This window comes from Gadus chalcogrammus, unplaced genomic scaffold (assembly GCF_026213295.1).
Source record: "Gadus chalcogrammus isolate NIFS_2021 unplaced genomic scaffold, NIFS_Gcha_1.0 GACHA070, whole genome shotgun sequence".
NCBI classification, from domain to species: Eukaryota; Metazoa; Chordata; class Actinopteri; order Gadiformes; family Gadidae; genus Gadus; species Gadus chalcogrammus.
The window spans coordinates 173,174-188,152 of record NW_026613505.1 but is presented as its reverse complement, the minus strand read 5'-3'; the positions used below and the strand labels follow the sequence as shown (position 1 = coordinate 188,152).

General features: G+C 44.9%; 3 protein-coding genes and 4 non-coding genes across 8 annotated transcripts; 4 read left to right on the top strand and 3 right to left on the bottom strand.

The window, feature by feature from the left end:
• Positions 1–404: 404 nt before the first annotated feature.
• On the bottom strand, positions 405–1,502 carry LOC130378203 (transcription factor Adf-1-like). 2 transcript variants are annotated; one of them, XR_008894550.1, is made up of 2 exons: positions 1,107–1,502; positions 405–430 (listed from the first exon to the last, which is right to left on the bottom strand). XR_008894550.1 is itself a non-coding variant. In XM_056585089.1 (2 exons), the coding sequence occupies exons 1-2, from the start codon at positions 1,237–1,239 to the stop codon at positions 591–593; spliced, it is 405 nt and encodes a 134-aa protein (XP_056441064.1). In that variant the 5' UTR covers positions 1,240–1,502; the 3' UTR covers positions 413–590. The 2 variants fall into 2 exon arrangements, 1 of the variants encoding a protein (XP_056441064.1); XM_056585089.1 differs by having other exon boundaries at positions 413–862.
• A 121-nt stretch (positions 1,503–1,623) lies between these two features.
• On the bottom strand, positions 1,624–3,269 carry LOC130378197 (uncharacterized). The gene is made up of 3 exons (XM_056585086.1): positions 2,171–3,269; positions 1,758–1,919; positions 1,624–1,642 (listed from the first exon to the last, which is right to left on the bottom strand). The coding sequence occupies exons 1-3, from the start codon at positions 3,166–3,168 to the stop codon at positions 1,624–1,626; spliced, it is 1,179 nt and encodes a 392-aa protein (XP_056441061.1). The 5' UTR covers positions 3,169–3,269.
• A 1,530-nt stretch (positions 3,270–4,799) lies between these two features.
• On the bottom strand, positions 4,800–6,325 carry LOC130378209 (uncharacterized). Its single transcript, XM_056585096.1, has 3 exons — positions 6,214–6,325; positions 5,078–5,795; positions 4,800–4,979 (listed from the first exon to the last, which is right to left on the bottom strand). The coding sequence occupies exons 2-3, from the start codon at positions 5,781–5,783 to the stop codon at positions 4,885–4,887; spliced, it is 801 nt and encodes a 266-aa protein (XP_056441071.1). The 5' UTR covers positions 5,784–5,795; positions 6,214–6,325; the 3' UTR covers positions 4,800–4,884.
• Positions 6,326–7,218: 893 nt separating this feature from the next.
• Positions 7,219–7,291, top strand: trnav-cac (transfer RNA valine (anticodon CAC)). Its single transcript has one exon. It is a non-coding gene; the product is annotated as a tRNA-Val (tRNA).
• A 452-nt stretch (positions 7,292–7,743) lies between these two features.
• Positions 7,744–7,816, top strand: trnav-aac (transfer RNA valine (anticodon AAC)). The gene has a single exon. It is a non-coding gene; the product is annotated as a tRNA-Val (tRNA).
• Positions 7,817–9,476: 1,660 nt separating this feature from the next.
• Positions 9,477–9,549, top strand: trnav-aac (transfer RNA valine (anticodon AAC)). The gene has a single exon. It is a non-coding gene; the product is annotated as a tRNA-Val (tRNA).
• A 1,150-nt stretch (positions 9,550–10,699) lies between these two features.
• trnav-cac (transfer RNA valine (anticodon CAC)) lies at positions 10,700–10,772 on the top strand. Its single transcript has one exon. It is a non-coding gene; the product is annotated as a tRNA-Val (tRNA).
• The last annotated feature ends 4,207 nt before the right edge of the window (positions 10,773–14,979 follow it).

The window sequence follows — 14,979 nt, the reverse complement described above, 5'->3', positions numbered from 1 at the left end:
CTAAATAGAAACTGATTGCAAATTTTATTTACACATTTAAAAAAATCTTAAAACTAAATCTAAATAGAAAATGATTACAAATTAATTACTCTCCAAACTCCACATCGTAAAGGACCTGCTGCATCCTCATGCGCGCCTGGGCCTTTTTCTGGTTGGACAGCCTCATCAATGATGGGACGAGGCTGAGCATAAAATGCTCATCCTCGTCCAGAGCCGGTGTATTCTCCTTTTCTTTTTCGAGGGAGGACAGGATTGATTGCTGGAACACAGACAGCGGCTGCTCCAGCTGTCTCCTGCGTGGTGGTGGAGGTACAGGACGCAGCGGTGTGACCGTAGAGGTAGTGGGAGGAGATGGAGGAGAGGTGTCCACAGCGGACTCTGATAGGCTGGGAGAGGGAGGAGGTATCTCCTCTTCACTTTGAGCCACCACCTGTGAAAGAAAGCATACATTTGTTTGTTTAAAATGTGCAAATTAAAATGGTGAATACTTATAAATATCTCTGCATCTGGCTTCACCCAACAAAAACCTTAAGAACACTAGTATGTTAGGGTATGTTTTTAGCATATGTTTTAGGCTACTATAGCTTTTGTTATAGGCCTACCTCTCGTTGGGGAGACATACTGGGCGCTAGCAGGGCCAAGATCTCCGGTGCTATTTCCTGCCGGCTATAATCTCCCTGCTCCATATTACTAGAAGATACCCTCTCCTTCACATGGAGCTCCAGGAAGCCCATGATCGCCATATACTTCCACCTCTTGAAAGAGGTGGCACCGGCCCCACTTTTCTTCCTGTCCCTCTCTGCCTTCCTCTCCCTCAAATATTTATCCCGCAAGTACTTCCATTTCTTGCGGGACACTTCAGCTGTTGATACAAGATTATGTCTCTACAATTAGCAATTCACACAACCTACAAGGTTAATATCAAGCCTACCTATCAGTAACGTTAATACGAACTGCCAAGTTAACGTTAATACTAACTGCCAAGTAAACGTTAATACTAACTGCCAAGTACGGGTGGCAGTTTGTACCTAACGGCTAATAGTTAAATGCGATAATATCATTATTAAACATGATAATAATATAAATAATTAATAAATAATTCTCACCTGTAACGCCCAGCATAGATGAAATGTCTCGCCAGGCCTGGTTGCGTTTTGTTAGGTCGTGGTAGGCCTTCAACGTGAGGTCGTACAGGACCGGACACTCGCTCACAGCTGTTATCAAGCTTTCGTCCGACATGTTTCAGTTTGTTTCAGTTTGAGTTCGGTTTATACTTTTAGCCTTGCCTCATCCTCGATTTTGATTGGTCGTTCAAAAAAAGCGCCGATGACGTGAAGCGCTTTTCTTCAAAAGTTCAACTTTTTTCAACGGGGGCGCGCGTCTAAAAGCGCGAGGCGCGTGGAGCGTTTAAACGCTCCGGCCGGCTTTTTAAAAGGCGCGCTGCTTGCGCGTCCTGCCATAGAGAATGCATTGCAGACCGGCGCTCCGTCTTTTAAAAACGCTTTTGGTGGACACAGGCCCTTAGGAGTTCTCTGGGCTGTGGCACCTGTGTCCTGCAGTGATCTCTCATGTGCTGCTTGGTTGGATTGGCAGGAGAGATTCCACAGAAGGTGTAAGCGTCCTTCAGCCTCTCGAGATCCCCCTGGTCCACAACGAGAAAGGCTGCAGAGAGGAACTGGCAGAAGGAGCTGTACAGAGGATGATTCTCTGACACACACTCTCTGGTAAGCCGGCGCATACAATGAAACAAGTCTAACTTGATGCTAATGTCTACATTAAACTTGTTCCTTGCGGCACTTGTGTTGGCGAGGTTTCCAGAGGTGGCCTCTGTGACTATAGCCTCTGTGGTCTTCCAGCAGTCCCATGACAGGTGCTCCTGAGCTCTGGTGTCCAGGACCTTGAAGGCAGCACAGCAGTCCCTAAAACATTAAAAACACATTTTATTGCAGTCGAAAAATATATATTTTTGGGTGAAATACTATTAGACTATTCATCTATTTACAATATTAAAAAAACTATATCTTTCTATTCTATTTTAGAATTCCATTTCTTTATATTTGTATCTCAGATTAGTCAGATGACACACTAAACTGTGCAAAATGGAATAAATGGGTGAAATCAAACAAACGTGTGTAAGTCTAGTACATTTTTAAACATAAACACTTTATACCTGTCCACCCAGTGGCAGCATGCCTTCTCCACTCCAGCTGCAGTGTAGCGTTGAGCCAGTCCCTGATACACCAGATGAAGGGACCGATCACACTCTGACTGCAGCATCACCCAGCTCAGGATCATCCAGTTCTCATTCATGATGGCGTAGGAAGACATGGTGCCAGACGACAGCACGACCTTCCTCGCCACTTTCCGAGTGTGATCCGACCTCAGTGCCCGTCCAAAGGTCCCCTGCAGCAGTAGTGTGAGGAGCTGCTCCTGCCTCTGATACTCCTGGACCTGGCAGTTGACCAGGTAGTGCGAAGAAAGAGACACTCCCCGCCAGCCATCAGCATCTGAATATCCCCCGAATGAAGCTGGAGTGTCTGCCTGTCTGAGGTGCCCAGTGATGGTCTTCTGGCCGTAGGCTCCTTCCTCAGCATCCCTGATGTTCTGCACACTCAGCAGGTAGGCCAGATGAGCTCGCTCATACTTAAGATGGACCGCCTCTGTCAGCTGCTTGGTCATGTCCTCCGGTGATCTGCCACTGCGTCTCAGCTCATCCATCACCGATTTGCAGATGGCTTTTTTGTGCGTCAGGAAGGCTGGCACAATGTTATTGAAGCGCTTTGGCAACATCTCCAGCCATTGGGGTTTGTCAGCATGCCAGTACCTCTTACAGGCTTTACAGGTGAGCCGTGAAGCAAAGAGATAGTACTGACCACTGGTGCCGATGATCACTCTGGGCCGTCCAACACCAGAAGAAGCTACCTGAGGGTTGGGACAACCATGAAGGCAGGGCAGGACAAAATTGTTCCTCACCCTCTCCATGATTGCATGCTCCGGCTTCCAAATGAAGAATGGGTGGAGCTGAAAATATTTGGGCGAAGGCAGTGCAGCAATATTGTCTATGAGCTCAGGCTGAGGTGGATAGCGCCACAGGGTAATCATGTTCATTGGGTGACGTACTGGACGTGACCCTGGCCACAGACCCAATGTCTCAAACTCAGTCTTCATCCAGATCTGCTGCTGATGGGAGCAGTTCCACTGTGCAACATCCTGATTGTAGCCTGGGGCTGCTGGCTGCCTGACAGGAGGCGCAGGACATGTTGGAGCTGTAAAACACAAACATATAAAACACTACAGTATATTCAGAGTACAAGGAAATAAAATCGAGCTCTATATCAATGACATGGTTAAACTAGTGTTAAGAATTCTTACCTTCATCATGGACAGTGTCTCCCTGTGCTTCCACAGGGGCAATACTCTGTAGGGATGATGTATCTAGGATGGTGAGATACAAACAGGAAAGTGTTGGCAACATGTGCTTAAGATATAATTTCTCAGAGCATTTAAGAAAATAAAACATTTACTTTTAGGAAGAGATGGACCTGCTCTTATTCCAGACTCCAAAGGACTGCGGGAGACTGCCTTTCTGTGTGCTTTGGAAAAAAGTTGTGACAAAACATGAGCACTATATATAAATGAATGAAAATGTGATTAATCAGAATGAAACTGATATTTATGTGAGATACACTGGAGGTATAAGAGCACTACTGTCATACTTTGTTTCAACACATCGGGCTCCTGCTCTCTTATCCCGAGCTCTGGGGCAATGGCGAGCAGCTGGGCAGGGACCGGCAACAGGGCCTTCGCTGTGGCTATGGGATTAAAAGGAAAACATATAAATGTCATGCAATCTGAATGACATCCAGGATGAAGTGGGAAGGAAACAAATATAATAACCTTTCGCAGCAGTCACAGTGGGGTCATCCGGTTCTGCAGGTCTAGCAGCAGTAGCTGTTGGCTTCGTCCTGTGAGCTGTAAAAACAATCAGTGTCATTTTCCTCACACATTTAAGTTTCTTATGCTTTGCAATCTGACTTTACCTGTTGTCTTTGCAGCTAACTGGTAGCACAGACTAAACATTTTTCATTCAATTTTGAATTGTTGTGTATTTGAAATGTAATAACACAAATCGTTTAAGCATCTGAGAACAGGTAAAGCACAGAAGCAATATAAGTATATAGTAAGAATATCACTGGTCAATCAAAGATGTGGCATGTGAACCTGTATCTAAGCCTCTGTGGTATTTCACACGCCAAATCCTTGAACGACAGCTTAAATGAAGCATGCATATAACACAAAACACTTACCATCTTCGACGGCATGTTAATTCCTTTGGTTAGTTGGAGAGCAAGAGAACACAAACATCAGAACAGACCAGAACACGGCCAAAATAACAAACTAGTTGACAAAAAATAGTAACGGCAGGTGAATTCTGTTGTAAACAGAATCCTCCGTCCGCACTGATGAAGAAAAACCTTTCGTTGGATCCACAGCTGCTTTTCCCTGGACTGCTGCTGGTGGGCCTGAAAGCACAGGGGACATTTGATCAAGTACCGGAAGAGTTACGGTTTCACCCTTGATGATCCACCTGCTTACTCCGGTGTCAAATAAAGATGGAGACAGGTTCAACATCTGTCTCTCCAGTTCCTCGTCCTCCTCCATCACTAGGAGATTAAACAAAACATTCATTGTGTTTTAGATACATTAAAAGATCATGAAGTCAGTATTTGAATATTGTTGTGAACTGACCTAGAGTGCCTGCTGTTGGGGTGGAGGCAGTAGATGTGGTGGAGGCAGTAGATGTGGTGGAGCCTTCTGCAGGTGTTTGACAGGAGATTAAACAAAACATTCATTGTGTTTTAGGTACATTCAAAGATCATGAAGTCAGTATTTGAATATTGTTGTGAACTGACCTAGAGTGCCTGCTGTTGGGGTGGAGGCAGTAGATGTGGTGGAGGCAGTAGATGTGGTGGAGCCTTCTGCAGGTGTTGGACAGGAGATTAAACAAAACATTCATTGTGTTTTAGGTACATTCAAAGATCATGAAGTCAGTATTTGAATATTGTTGTGAACTGACCTAGAGTGCCTGATGTTGGGATGGAGGCAGTAGATGTAGTGGAGCCTTCTGCAGGTGTTGGACAGGATTCAGCCCTTTCCTGCTTGAGGATGTACTGCTGCAGGTTGTACATCTTGCTGTTTTTGATGCACTTTTGGCGTGAGATGTAGGCAGCATAACCATCCGCCCTGCTCTCCCAGATCTGCCTCCAGGTGGTTTTGGCCCTGCGACCAAAGCCGACAATATTGTCCCCCTCTGACGCCACAGGTTCAGCAGGGTTCCTGGAGATCAGGTAGTTCCTCAGGTCCTGTATTTCCTGGAAGCTCCTGGCATAGTCCAGAAAAGACAGCAGGCTGTCCTTACTGTGTCCCTGTGGGTTGAAGGTCCCGGCTCTCTCCTCATCGTCTACCTTTTTCATCAGGTAGATGGTGTAGCCAACATCGTTCTCGAGGAGCCACTTGAACGATTTTCCCTGGTACTTGCCAAACTGCAGCAGGTACTCTCCCATCACCTCCTGTCGGTCCGACACATCCCCTCCTCGCTGGATGACCACAGTGCGAGCGCTGGTCTTCACTAGCTCAGGTTTCTCAGCGGGACTATTGACCTGAAGCCCAGGATTATGTTTTATCCTCATGGCCTCAGAGGATGGGTCCTGCCGCAGATGACCCGATGGTCCCCTCCTAAATGTCACCGTCATCTTTCCGGGGAAGAAGCTGACGGGATTCATGATTTCTTTTCACTGCAAAAAATAATGCATATTACATAGTTGTATATGATTATACAGTAAGAGTAGCTAGTATAAGTTATATTGTAATGTAGTAATAATTAAAGCTATATAATAATACTGTTATATTAACAGCATTATTCATATCAACATTAATGAGCATTTGTAATGAGTCTAGTGGGTTTAACCCACGTAAATTAACTTAACTTAACTGAGACAATACTAATCCCCCTTCAGATAGTAGTCAGAGAGTATCGATTAATGAGGGGTATTTGTATTTATATATATATAGATAGAGATATTTCAGTGTGACGCTGACCTGACAGATGGCTCTTACAGTGTGTACACAGTAATATTATTTAGAAGCTGTTGTAACATATAACGTTACGTATAAAAGTGAATTTACGAGTTAAAAACAATAGGTCCAACTTACAATTGAAAAGCTAACTTGTTGTTGTTAACTTGGTGTCTCCTGGCGAAAAGTTAACTTGTCCACGGATGAAAATAATTGTCAACTCTTCCAGAACGTTCAACGCCCGAGAACGTTCGATGCTGTCTGTCACTCAGAAAAGAAATCATCCCCTTACTTCTGCCGAGGGGGGAAACAGCGCCACCAAAATCCCGCTTGTGGCCAGAAAAATATTACATCCGTAGTGATAAGAACTACCATAGAGAATGAATGGCAAAAGTTAAGGAAGTTATGGACGACTATTCTCGGCTCCCGCGCGAAAGGTCCCCGGTTCGAAACCGGGCGGAAACAGCATTACAATTTTGAGATCAACAAAGTTAATGTTTAAATTCTCCTGCTTTACTATCAAGCAGCTATTCGGGAAAAGTCTATCTGGAACAGAACCTTCAGCAGCGTCTACTTGGCACCACGCCACCTCTTCAACCGATAGCCTCGTCATATTATTAAGTGTTTAAACCTGCGCTGAAAACCTGTTCATGCGGGAGCTTCTGCTGACAAAATTTTCTAGGGTTTTGCTCAGTCTAACAGGTTTCCGTAGTGTAGTGGTTATCAGGTTCGCCTAACACGCGAAAGGTCCCTGGTTCGAGACCGGGCGGAAACATGGTGAAAGTATTTGTATTTAGCGCTCGCAGTTGAGAGCATAGACTGTATGAAAGTTAAACTCTAACTCTAGTTGGGAGAAGTTCTTAGGAGTGTCTGGGTGTCAACCTCCTTTCCTGATTTGCCTAGCGTTACTGAATCTTCTACGTGCACCTCTCTAGCATGGACTTCTGGGACTTTACAATTGAGGCCGAGCGTGCTAGCATTGTTCCCCGCTGTAGCAGATAGGATAATATGTTTCAAACATGTATGATATAACCACTTACATTCACACCTGACCTCTCTGACCCTGGTTCCATTAAATGTTGTGAACGAGACTGGACGGTTGATGACGGGATTCTGATGGGTTGCCAGATTTACTGTGTATGTGTTTCCGTAGTGTAGTGGTTATCACGTTCGCCTCACACGCGAAAGGTCCCCGGTTCGAAATCGGGCGGAAACAGCATAACGGTTTTGAGGTATACAAAGTTAATGTTTATATTCTCCTGCTTTACTATCAAGTAGCTATTCGTGAAGAGTCTATCTTGAACAGAACCTTCAGCAGTGACGGGATTCTGATGGGTTGCCAGATTATCCATATATGTGTTTCCGTAGTGTAGTGGTTATCACGTTTGCCTCACACGCGAAAGGTCCCCGGTTCGAAACCGGGCGGAAAAAGCATTACAATTTTGAGATCAACAAAGTTAATGTTTAAATTCTCCTGCTTTACTATCAAGCAGCTATTCGGGAAAAGTCTATCTGGAACAGAACCTTCAGCAGCGTCTACTTGGCACCACGCCACCTCTTCAACCGATAGCCTCGTCATATTATTAAGTGTTTAAACCTGCGCTGAAAACCTGTTCATGCGGGAGCTTCTGCTGACAAAATTTTCTAGGGTTTTGCTCAGTCAAACAGGTTTCCGTAGTGTAGTGGTTATCACGTTCGCCTAACACGCGAAAGGTCCCTGGTTCGAGACCGGGCGGAAACATGGTGAAAGTATTTGTGTTTAGCGCTCGCAGTTGAGAGCATAGACTGTATGAAAGTTAAACTCTAACTCTAGTTGGGAGAAGTTCTTAGGAGTGTCTGGGTGTCAACCTCCTTTCCTGATTTGCCTAGCGTTACTGAATCTTCTACGTGCACCTCTCTAGCATGGACTTCTGGGACTTTACAATTGAGGCCGAGCGTGCTAGCATTGTTCCCCGCTGTAGCAGATGGGCGAATGGATGTTTAGGATAATATTTTTCAAACATGTATGATATAACCACTTACATTCACATCTTACCACTCTGACCCTGGTTCCATTAAATGTTGTGAACGAGACTGGACGGTTGATGACGGGATTCTGATGGGTTGCCAGATTTACTGTGTATGTGTTTCCGTAGTGTAGTGGTTATCACGTTCGCCTCACACGCGAAACGTCCCCGGTTCGAAATCGGGCGGAAACAGCATAACGGTTTTGACGTATACAAAGTTAATGTTTATATTCTCCTGCTTTACTATCAAGTAGCTATTCGTGAAGAGTCTATCTTGAACAGAACCTTCAGCAGTGTCTACTGGGCACCACGCCACCTCTTCAACCGATAGCCTCGTCATATTATTAAGTATTTAAACCTGCGCGGAAAACCTGTTCATGGGGGTGCTTCTGATGACAATATTTTCTAGTTTTTTTTTCAATCTAACAGATTTCAGTAGTGTAGTGGTTATCATGTTTGACTGTCTCGCGAAAGGTCCCAGATTCGAGACCGGGCGGAAACATGGTGAAAGTATTTGTATTTAGCGCTCGCAGTTGAGAGCATAGACTGTATGAAAGTTAAACTCTAACTCTAGTTGGGAGAAGTTCTTAGGAGTGTCTGGGTGTCAACCTCCTTTCCTGATTTGCCTAGCGTTACTGAATCTTCTACGTGCACCTCTCTAGCATGGACTTCTGGGACTTTACAATTGAGGCCGAGCGTGCTAGCATTGTTCCCCGCTGTAGCAGATAGGATAATATGTTTCAAACATGTATGATATAACCACTTACATTCACACCTGACCTCTCTGACCCTGGTTCCATTAAATGTTGTGAACGAGACTGGACGGTTGATGACGGGATTCTGATGGGTTGCCAGATTTACTGTGTATGTGTTTCCGTAGTGTAGTGGTTATCACGATCGCCTCACACGCGAAAGGTCCCCGGTTCGAAATCGGGCGGAAACAGCATAACGGTTTTGAGGTATACAAAGTTAATGTTTATATTCTCCTGCTTTACTATCAAGTAGCTATTCGTGAAGAGTCTATCTTGAACAGAACCTTCAGCAGTGACGGGATTCTGATGGGTTGCCAGATTATCCATATATGTGTTTCCGTAGTGTAGTGGTTATCACGTTTGCCTCACACGCGAAAGGTCCCCGGTTCGAAACCGGGCGGAAAAAGCATTACAATTTTGAGATCAACAAAGTTAATGTTTAAATTCTCCTGCTTTACTATCAAGCAGCTATTCGGGAAAAGTCTATCTGGAACAGAACCTTCAGCAGCGTCTACTTGGCACCACGCCACCTCTTCAACCGATAGCCTCGTCATATTATTAAGTGTTTAAACCTGCGCTGAAAACCTGTTCATGCGGGAGCTTCTGCTGACAAAATTTTCTAGGGTTTTGCTCAGTCAAACAGGTTTCCGTAGTGTAGTGGTTATCACGTTCGCCTAACACGCGAAAGGTCCCTGGTTCGAGACCGGGCGGAAACATGGTGAAAGTATTTGTGTTTAGCGCTCGCAGTTGAGAGCATAGACTGTATGAAAGTTAAACTCTAACTCTAGTTGGGAGAAGTTCTTAGGAGTGTCTGGGTGTCAACCTCCTTTCCTGATTTGCCTAGCGTTACTGAATCTTCTACGTGCACCTCTCTAGCATGGACTTCTGGGACTTTACAATTGAGGCCGAGCGTGCTAGCATTGTTCCCCGCTGTAGCAGATGGGCGAATGGATGTTTAGGATAATATTTTTCAAACATGTATGATATAACCACTTACATTCACATCTTACCACTCTGACCCTGGTTCCATTAAATGTTGTGAACGAGACTGGACGGTTGATGACGGGATTCTGATGGGTTGCCAGATTTACTGTGTATGTGTTTCCGTAGTGTAGTGGTTATCACGTTCGCCTCACACGCGAAACGTCCCCGGTTCGAAATCGGGCGGAAACAGCATAACGGTTTTGACGTATACAAAGTTAATGTTTATATTCTCCTGCTTTACTATCAAGTAGCTATTCGTGAAGAGTCTATCTTGAACAGAACCTTCAGCAGTGTCTACTGGGCACCACGCCACCTCTTCAACCGATAGCCTCGTCATATTATTAAGTATTTAAACCTGCGCGGAAAACCTGTTCATGGGGGTGCTTCTGATGACAATATTTTCTAGTTTTTTTTTCAATCTAACAGATTTCAGTAGTGTAGTGGTTATCATGTTTGACTGTCTCGCGAAAGGTCCCAGATTCGAGACCGGGCGGAAACATGGTGAAAGTATTTGTATTTAGCGCTCGCAGTTGAGAGCATAGACTGTATGAAAGTTAAACTCTAACTCTAGTTGGGAGAAGTTCTTAGGAGTGTCTGGGTGTCAACCTCCTTTCCTGATTTGCCTAGTGTTACTGAATCTTCCACGTGCACCTCTCTAGCATGGACTTCTGGGACTTTACAATTGAGGCCGAGCGTGCTAGCATTGTTCCCCGCTGTAGCAGATGGGCGAATGGATGTTTAGGATAATATGTTTCAAACATGTATGATATAACTACTTACATTCACACCTGACCACTCTGACCCTGGTTCCATTAAATGTTGTTAACGAGACTGGACGGTTGATGACGGGATTCTGATGGGTTGCCAGATTAACATGTATGTGTTTCCGTAGTGTAGTGGTTATCACGTTCGCCTCACACGCGAAAGGTCCCCGGTTCGAAATCGGGCGGAAACAGCATAACGGTTTTGAGGTATACAAAGTTAATGTTTATATTCTCCTGCTTTACTATCAAGTAGCTATTCGTGAAGAGTCTATCTGGAACAGAACCTTCAGCAGCGTCTACTTGGCACCACGCCTCCTCTTGAACCGATAGCCTCGTCATATTATTAAGTATTTAAACCAACGCGGAAAAGCTGTTCATGCGGGAGCTTCTGATGACAATATTTTCTAGGGTTTTTTTCAATCTCACAGGTTTCCGTAGTGTAGTGGTTATCACGTTTGTCTTACACGCGAAAGGTCCCCGGTTCAAGACCGGGGGGAAACAGCATGACTTACAACATTAATGGTTAATTTCTCCTGCTTTACTATCAAGCATCTATTCGGGAAAATTCTGTCTGGAACAGGACCTTCAGCAGTGACGACTGGGCACCACGCCACCTCTTCAACCAATAGCCTCGTCATATTATTAAGTGTTTAAACCTGCGCTGAAAACCTCTTCATGCGGGAGCTTCTGATGACAACATTTTGATGACAACATTTTCTAAGGTTTTGCCCAATCTAACAGGTTTCCGTAATATAGTGGTTATCACGTTCGCCTGACATGCAAAAGGTCCCCGGTTCGAAACCGAGCGGAAACAGTTTCATTGTTTTGAGATATAAAAAGTTAATGTTTAACCCTTATAAGGTGTTCGGGTCTGTGGGACCCGTTTTCAGTTTTTAGCTTTATAAAAGTGATACAAATAATTATTTTTTTGAACTAAGATTCATTGGCTTTGGCTCATTTTCTGTGAGGAACATGAATCAGAAAACATTTTCAATGACCCCCCCCTGTATACCCCCCCATCACATTTATATTACACACAGGGTGTTCGGGTCCAGTGGACCCGGAGCTGTTTAAGTGTGGAAATCATAGGTTCTGTGCACCGTAATTTTCCCTTCTTCCTCTCTGTGTGTGTGTGTGTGTGTGTGTGTGTGTGTGTGTGTGTGTGTGTGTGTGTGTGTGTGTGTGTGTGTGTGTGTGTGTGTGTGTGTGTGTGTGTGTGTGTGTGTGTGTGTGTGTGTGTGTGTGTGTGTGTGAGAGAGAGAGGGGGAAAGAGAGAGGGGGAAAGAGTAAAGCAGGTGAATTGGCCCTTGGTGTGAGCACCCACAGTGTGCACCCACTGTTCCCGCACAAGGTTGCAAAATTGGAGCACCCAACACTATCAAGCTTGGGGACCTGACACTATAAAAAAGCTCTGTCAGCGTGGTTCCATACCACAACTGATCAAGATGGCAAAGCGATTCTCTGTTCAGACTGCCCTACAGTTGATATTTGAAGAGACAGAGGGTTTTGATGGTGATGCAGAGGAAATAGTTTCGGAAAGTGAGGATAACATTTCAGAGTCTGACACCGAGTTTGAAGAGGAGGATGAGCATCAGCCAGCTCCGAAACGTAAAAGAGCCTCAGGACTAGCCCTTCAGCAGCCAGGACAAGCCTGCGAGCAGCAAGCCCCAGGACCATCCCGTGAGCAGCCAGGACCAGGAACAACCTGCAAGCAGCCAGCCCCAGGAACAACCTGCAAGCAGCCAGCCCCAGGACCAACCCGCAAGCAGCCAGCCCCAGGACCATCCCGCAAGCAGCCAGCCCCAGGACCAACCCGCAAGCAGCCAGCCCCAGGAACAACCCGCAAGCAGTCAGCCCCAGAAACAACCCGCAAGCAGCCAGATGTAGGACCAGCCCGTCAGCCAAAAAGAAACGCTGTGAAGTGTGTGGACCCATGATGGACAGAAAAACACAATATACATGCAACCAGTGCAAAAAATACATATGCAATACACACACAGTGAGACTCTGCCCCTCATGTGTGGTATAGTCTGATATACGTATAATGGCTGTGTTCAAAGGCTTTAATGTGTTGTTCAGACAGATGTTATTGAGTATGTTTCAATTTCTAATGATGTTGATTATTTCCCAGTTATGCCTGTTTTATGAGGCATTTCCTTATTTTGTTGCATTTTAATACAAAAAGAAACAAAAACGAGTGGCACCTCTATTCATAAATGTGATTTAACAAAGGTAAAGGGATCAAATTTCACATGTGTTGTTTATATTACTTGCAATTGGGTTGAAGTAACCATTTGGTGACTATTTAAAAAAAAAGTTAGATTATGTTGAATTAAAAGGCCTAAAATGCAATGGGTCCACCAGACCCAGCAGCACCTCCTGTGTAACAAAAACACGAACACCCTATGAGGGTTAAATTCTCCTGCTTTACTATCAAGCAGCTATTCGAGAAAAGTCTTTCTGCAACACAACCTTCAGCAGCGTCTACTTGGCACCACGCCACCTCTTCAACCGATAGCCTCGTCATATTATTAAGTGTTTAAACCTGCGCTGAAAACCTGTTCATGCGGGAGCTTCTGCTGACAAAATTTTCTAGGGTTTTGCTCAGTCTAACAGGTATCCGTAGTGTAGTGGTTATCACGTTCGCCTAACATGTGAAAGGTCCCCGGTTCGAGACCGGGCGGAAACATGGTGACAGTATTTGTATTTAGCGCTCGCAGTTGAGAGCATCGACTATGAAAGTTAAACTCTATCTCTAGTTGTGAGAAGTTCTTAGGAGTGTCTGGGTGTCAACCTCCTTTCCTGATTTGCCTAGCGTTATTGTTCTCTCTTCTACGTGCACCTCTCTAGCATTGACTTCTGGGACTTTACAATTGAGGCCGAGCGTGCTAGCATTGTTCCCCGCTGTAGCAGATAGGATAATATGTTTCAAACATGTATGATATAACCACATACGTTCACACCTGACCACTCTGACCCTGGTTCCATTAAATGTTGTGAACGAGACTGGACGGTTGATGACGGGATTCTGATGGGTTGCCAGATTTACCGTGTATGTGTATCCGTAGTGTAGTGGTAATCACGTTCGCCTCACACGCGATAAGTCCCCGGTTCGAAATCGGGCGGAAACAGCATCACGTTTTTGAGGTATACAAAGTTAATGTTTAAATTCTCCTGCTTTACTATCAAGTAGCTATTCGTGAAGAGTCTATCTTGAACAGAACCTTCAGCAGCGTCTACTTGGCACCACGCCACCTCTTGAACTGATAGCCTCGTCATATTATTAAGTATTTAAACCAACGCGGAAAAGCTGTTCATGCGGGAGCTTCTGATGACAATATTTTCTAGGTTTTTTTTCAAACTCACAGGTACCGTAGTGTAGTGGTTATCACGTTCGTCTTACACGCGAAAGGTCCCCGGTTCAAGACCGGGCGGAAACAGCATGACTTACAACTTTAATGTTTAAATTCTCCTGCTTTACTATCAAGCATCTATTCGGGAAAATTCTGTCTGGAACAGGACCTTCAGCAGTGACGACTGGGCACCACGCCACCTCTTCAAACGATAGCCTCGTCATATTATTAAGTGTTTAAACCTGCGCTGAAAACATCTTCATGCGGGAGCTTCTGTTGACAACATTTTGATTACAAAATGTTCTAAGGTTTTGCCCAATCTAACAGGTTTCCTTAATATAGTGGTTATCACGTTCGCCTGACATGCAAAAGGTCCCCGGTTCGAAACCGAGCGGAAACAGTTTCGTTGTTTTGAGATATACAAAGTTAATGTTTAAATTCTCCTGCTTTACTATCAAGCAGCTATTCGAGCAAAGTCTTTCTGCAACACAACCTTCAGCAGTGTCTACTGGGCACCACGCCACCTCTTCAACCGATAGCCTCGTCATATTATTAAGTATTTAAACCTGCGCGGAAAACCTGTTCATGCGGGTGCTTCTGATGACAATATTTTCTAGTTTTTTTTTCAATCTCACAGGTTTCAGTAGTGTAGTGGTTATCACGTTTGACTATCACGCGAAAGGTCCCAGGTTCGAGACCGGGCGGAAACATGGTCAAAGTATTTGTATTTAGGGCTCGCAGTTGAGAGCATAGACTGTATGAAAGTTAAACTCTAACTCTCGTTGTGAGAAGTTCATAGGAGTGTCTGGGTGTCAACCTCCTTTCCTGTTTTGCCTAGCGTTACTGAGTCTTCTACGTTCATTATCCTAAACATCCATTCGCCCATCTGCTACCGCGGAGAACAATGCTAGCACGCTAGGCCTCAATTGTAAAGTCGTGACGACAGCGGCCAAAGCCCGCCATGACATGCTAATGGGATACGAACCGTCCATTGCACGCTAGACGATCCAGGATGAGACGTTTACCCCAGCAAGGATAAGGATAA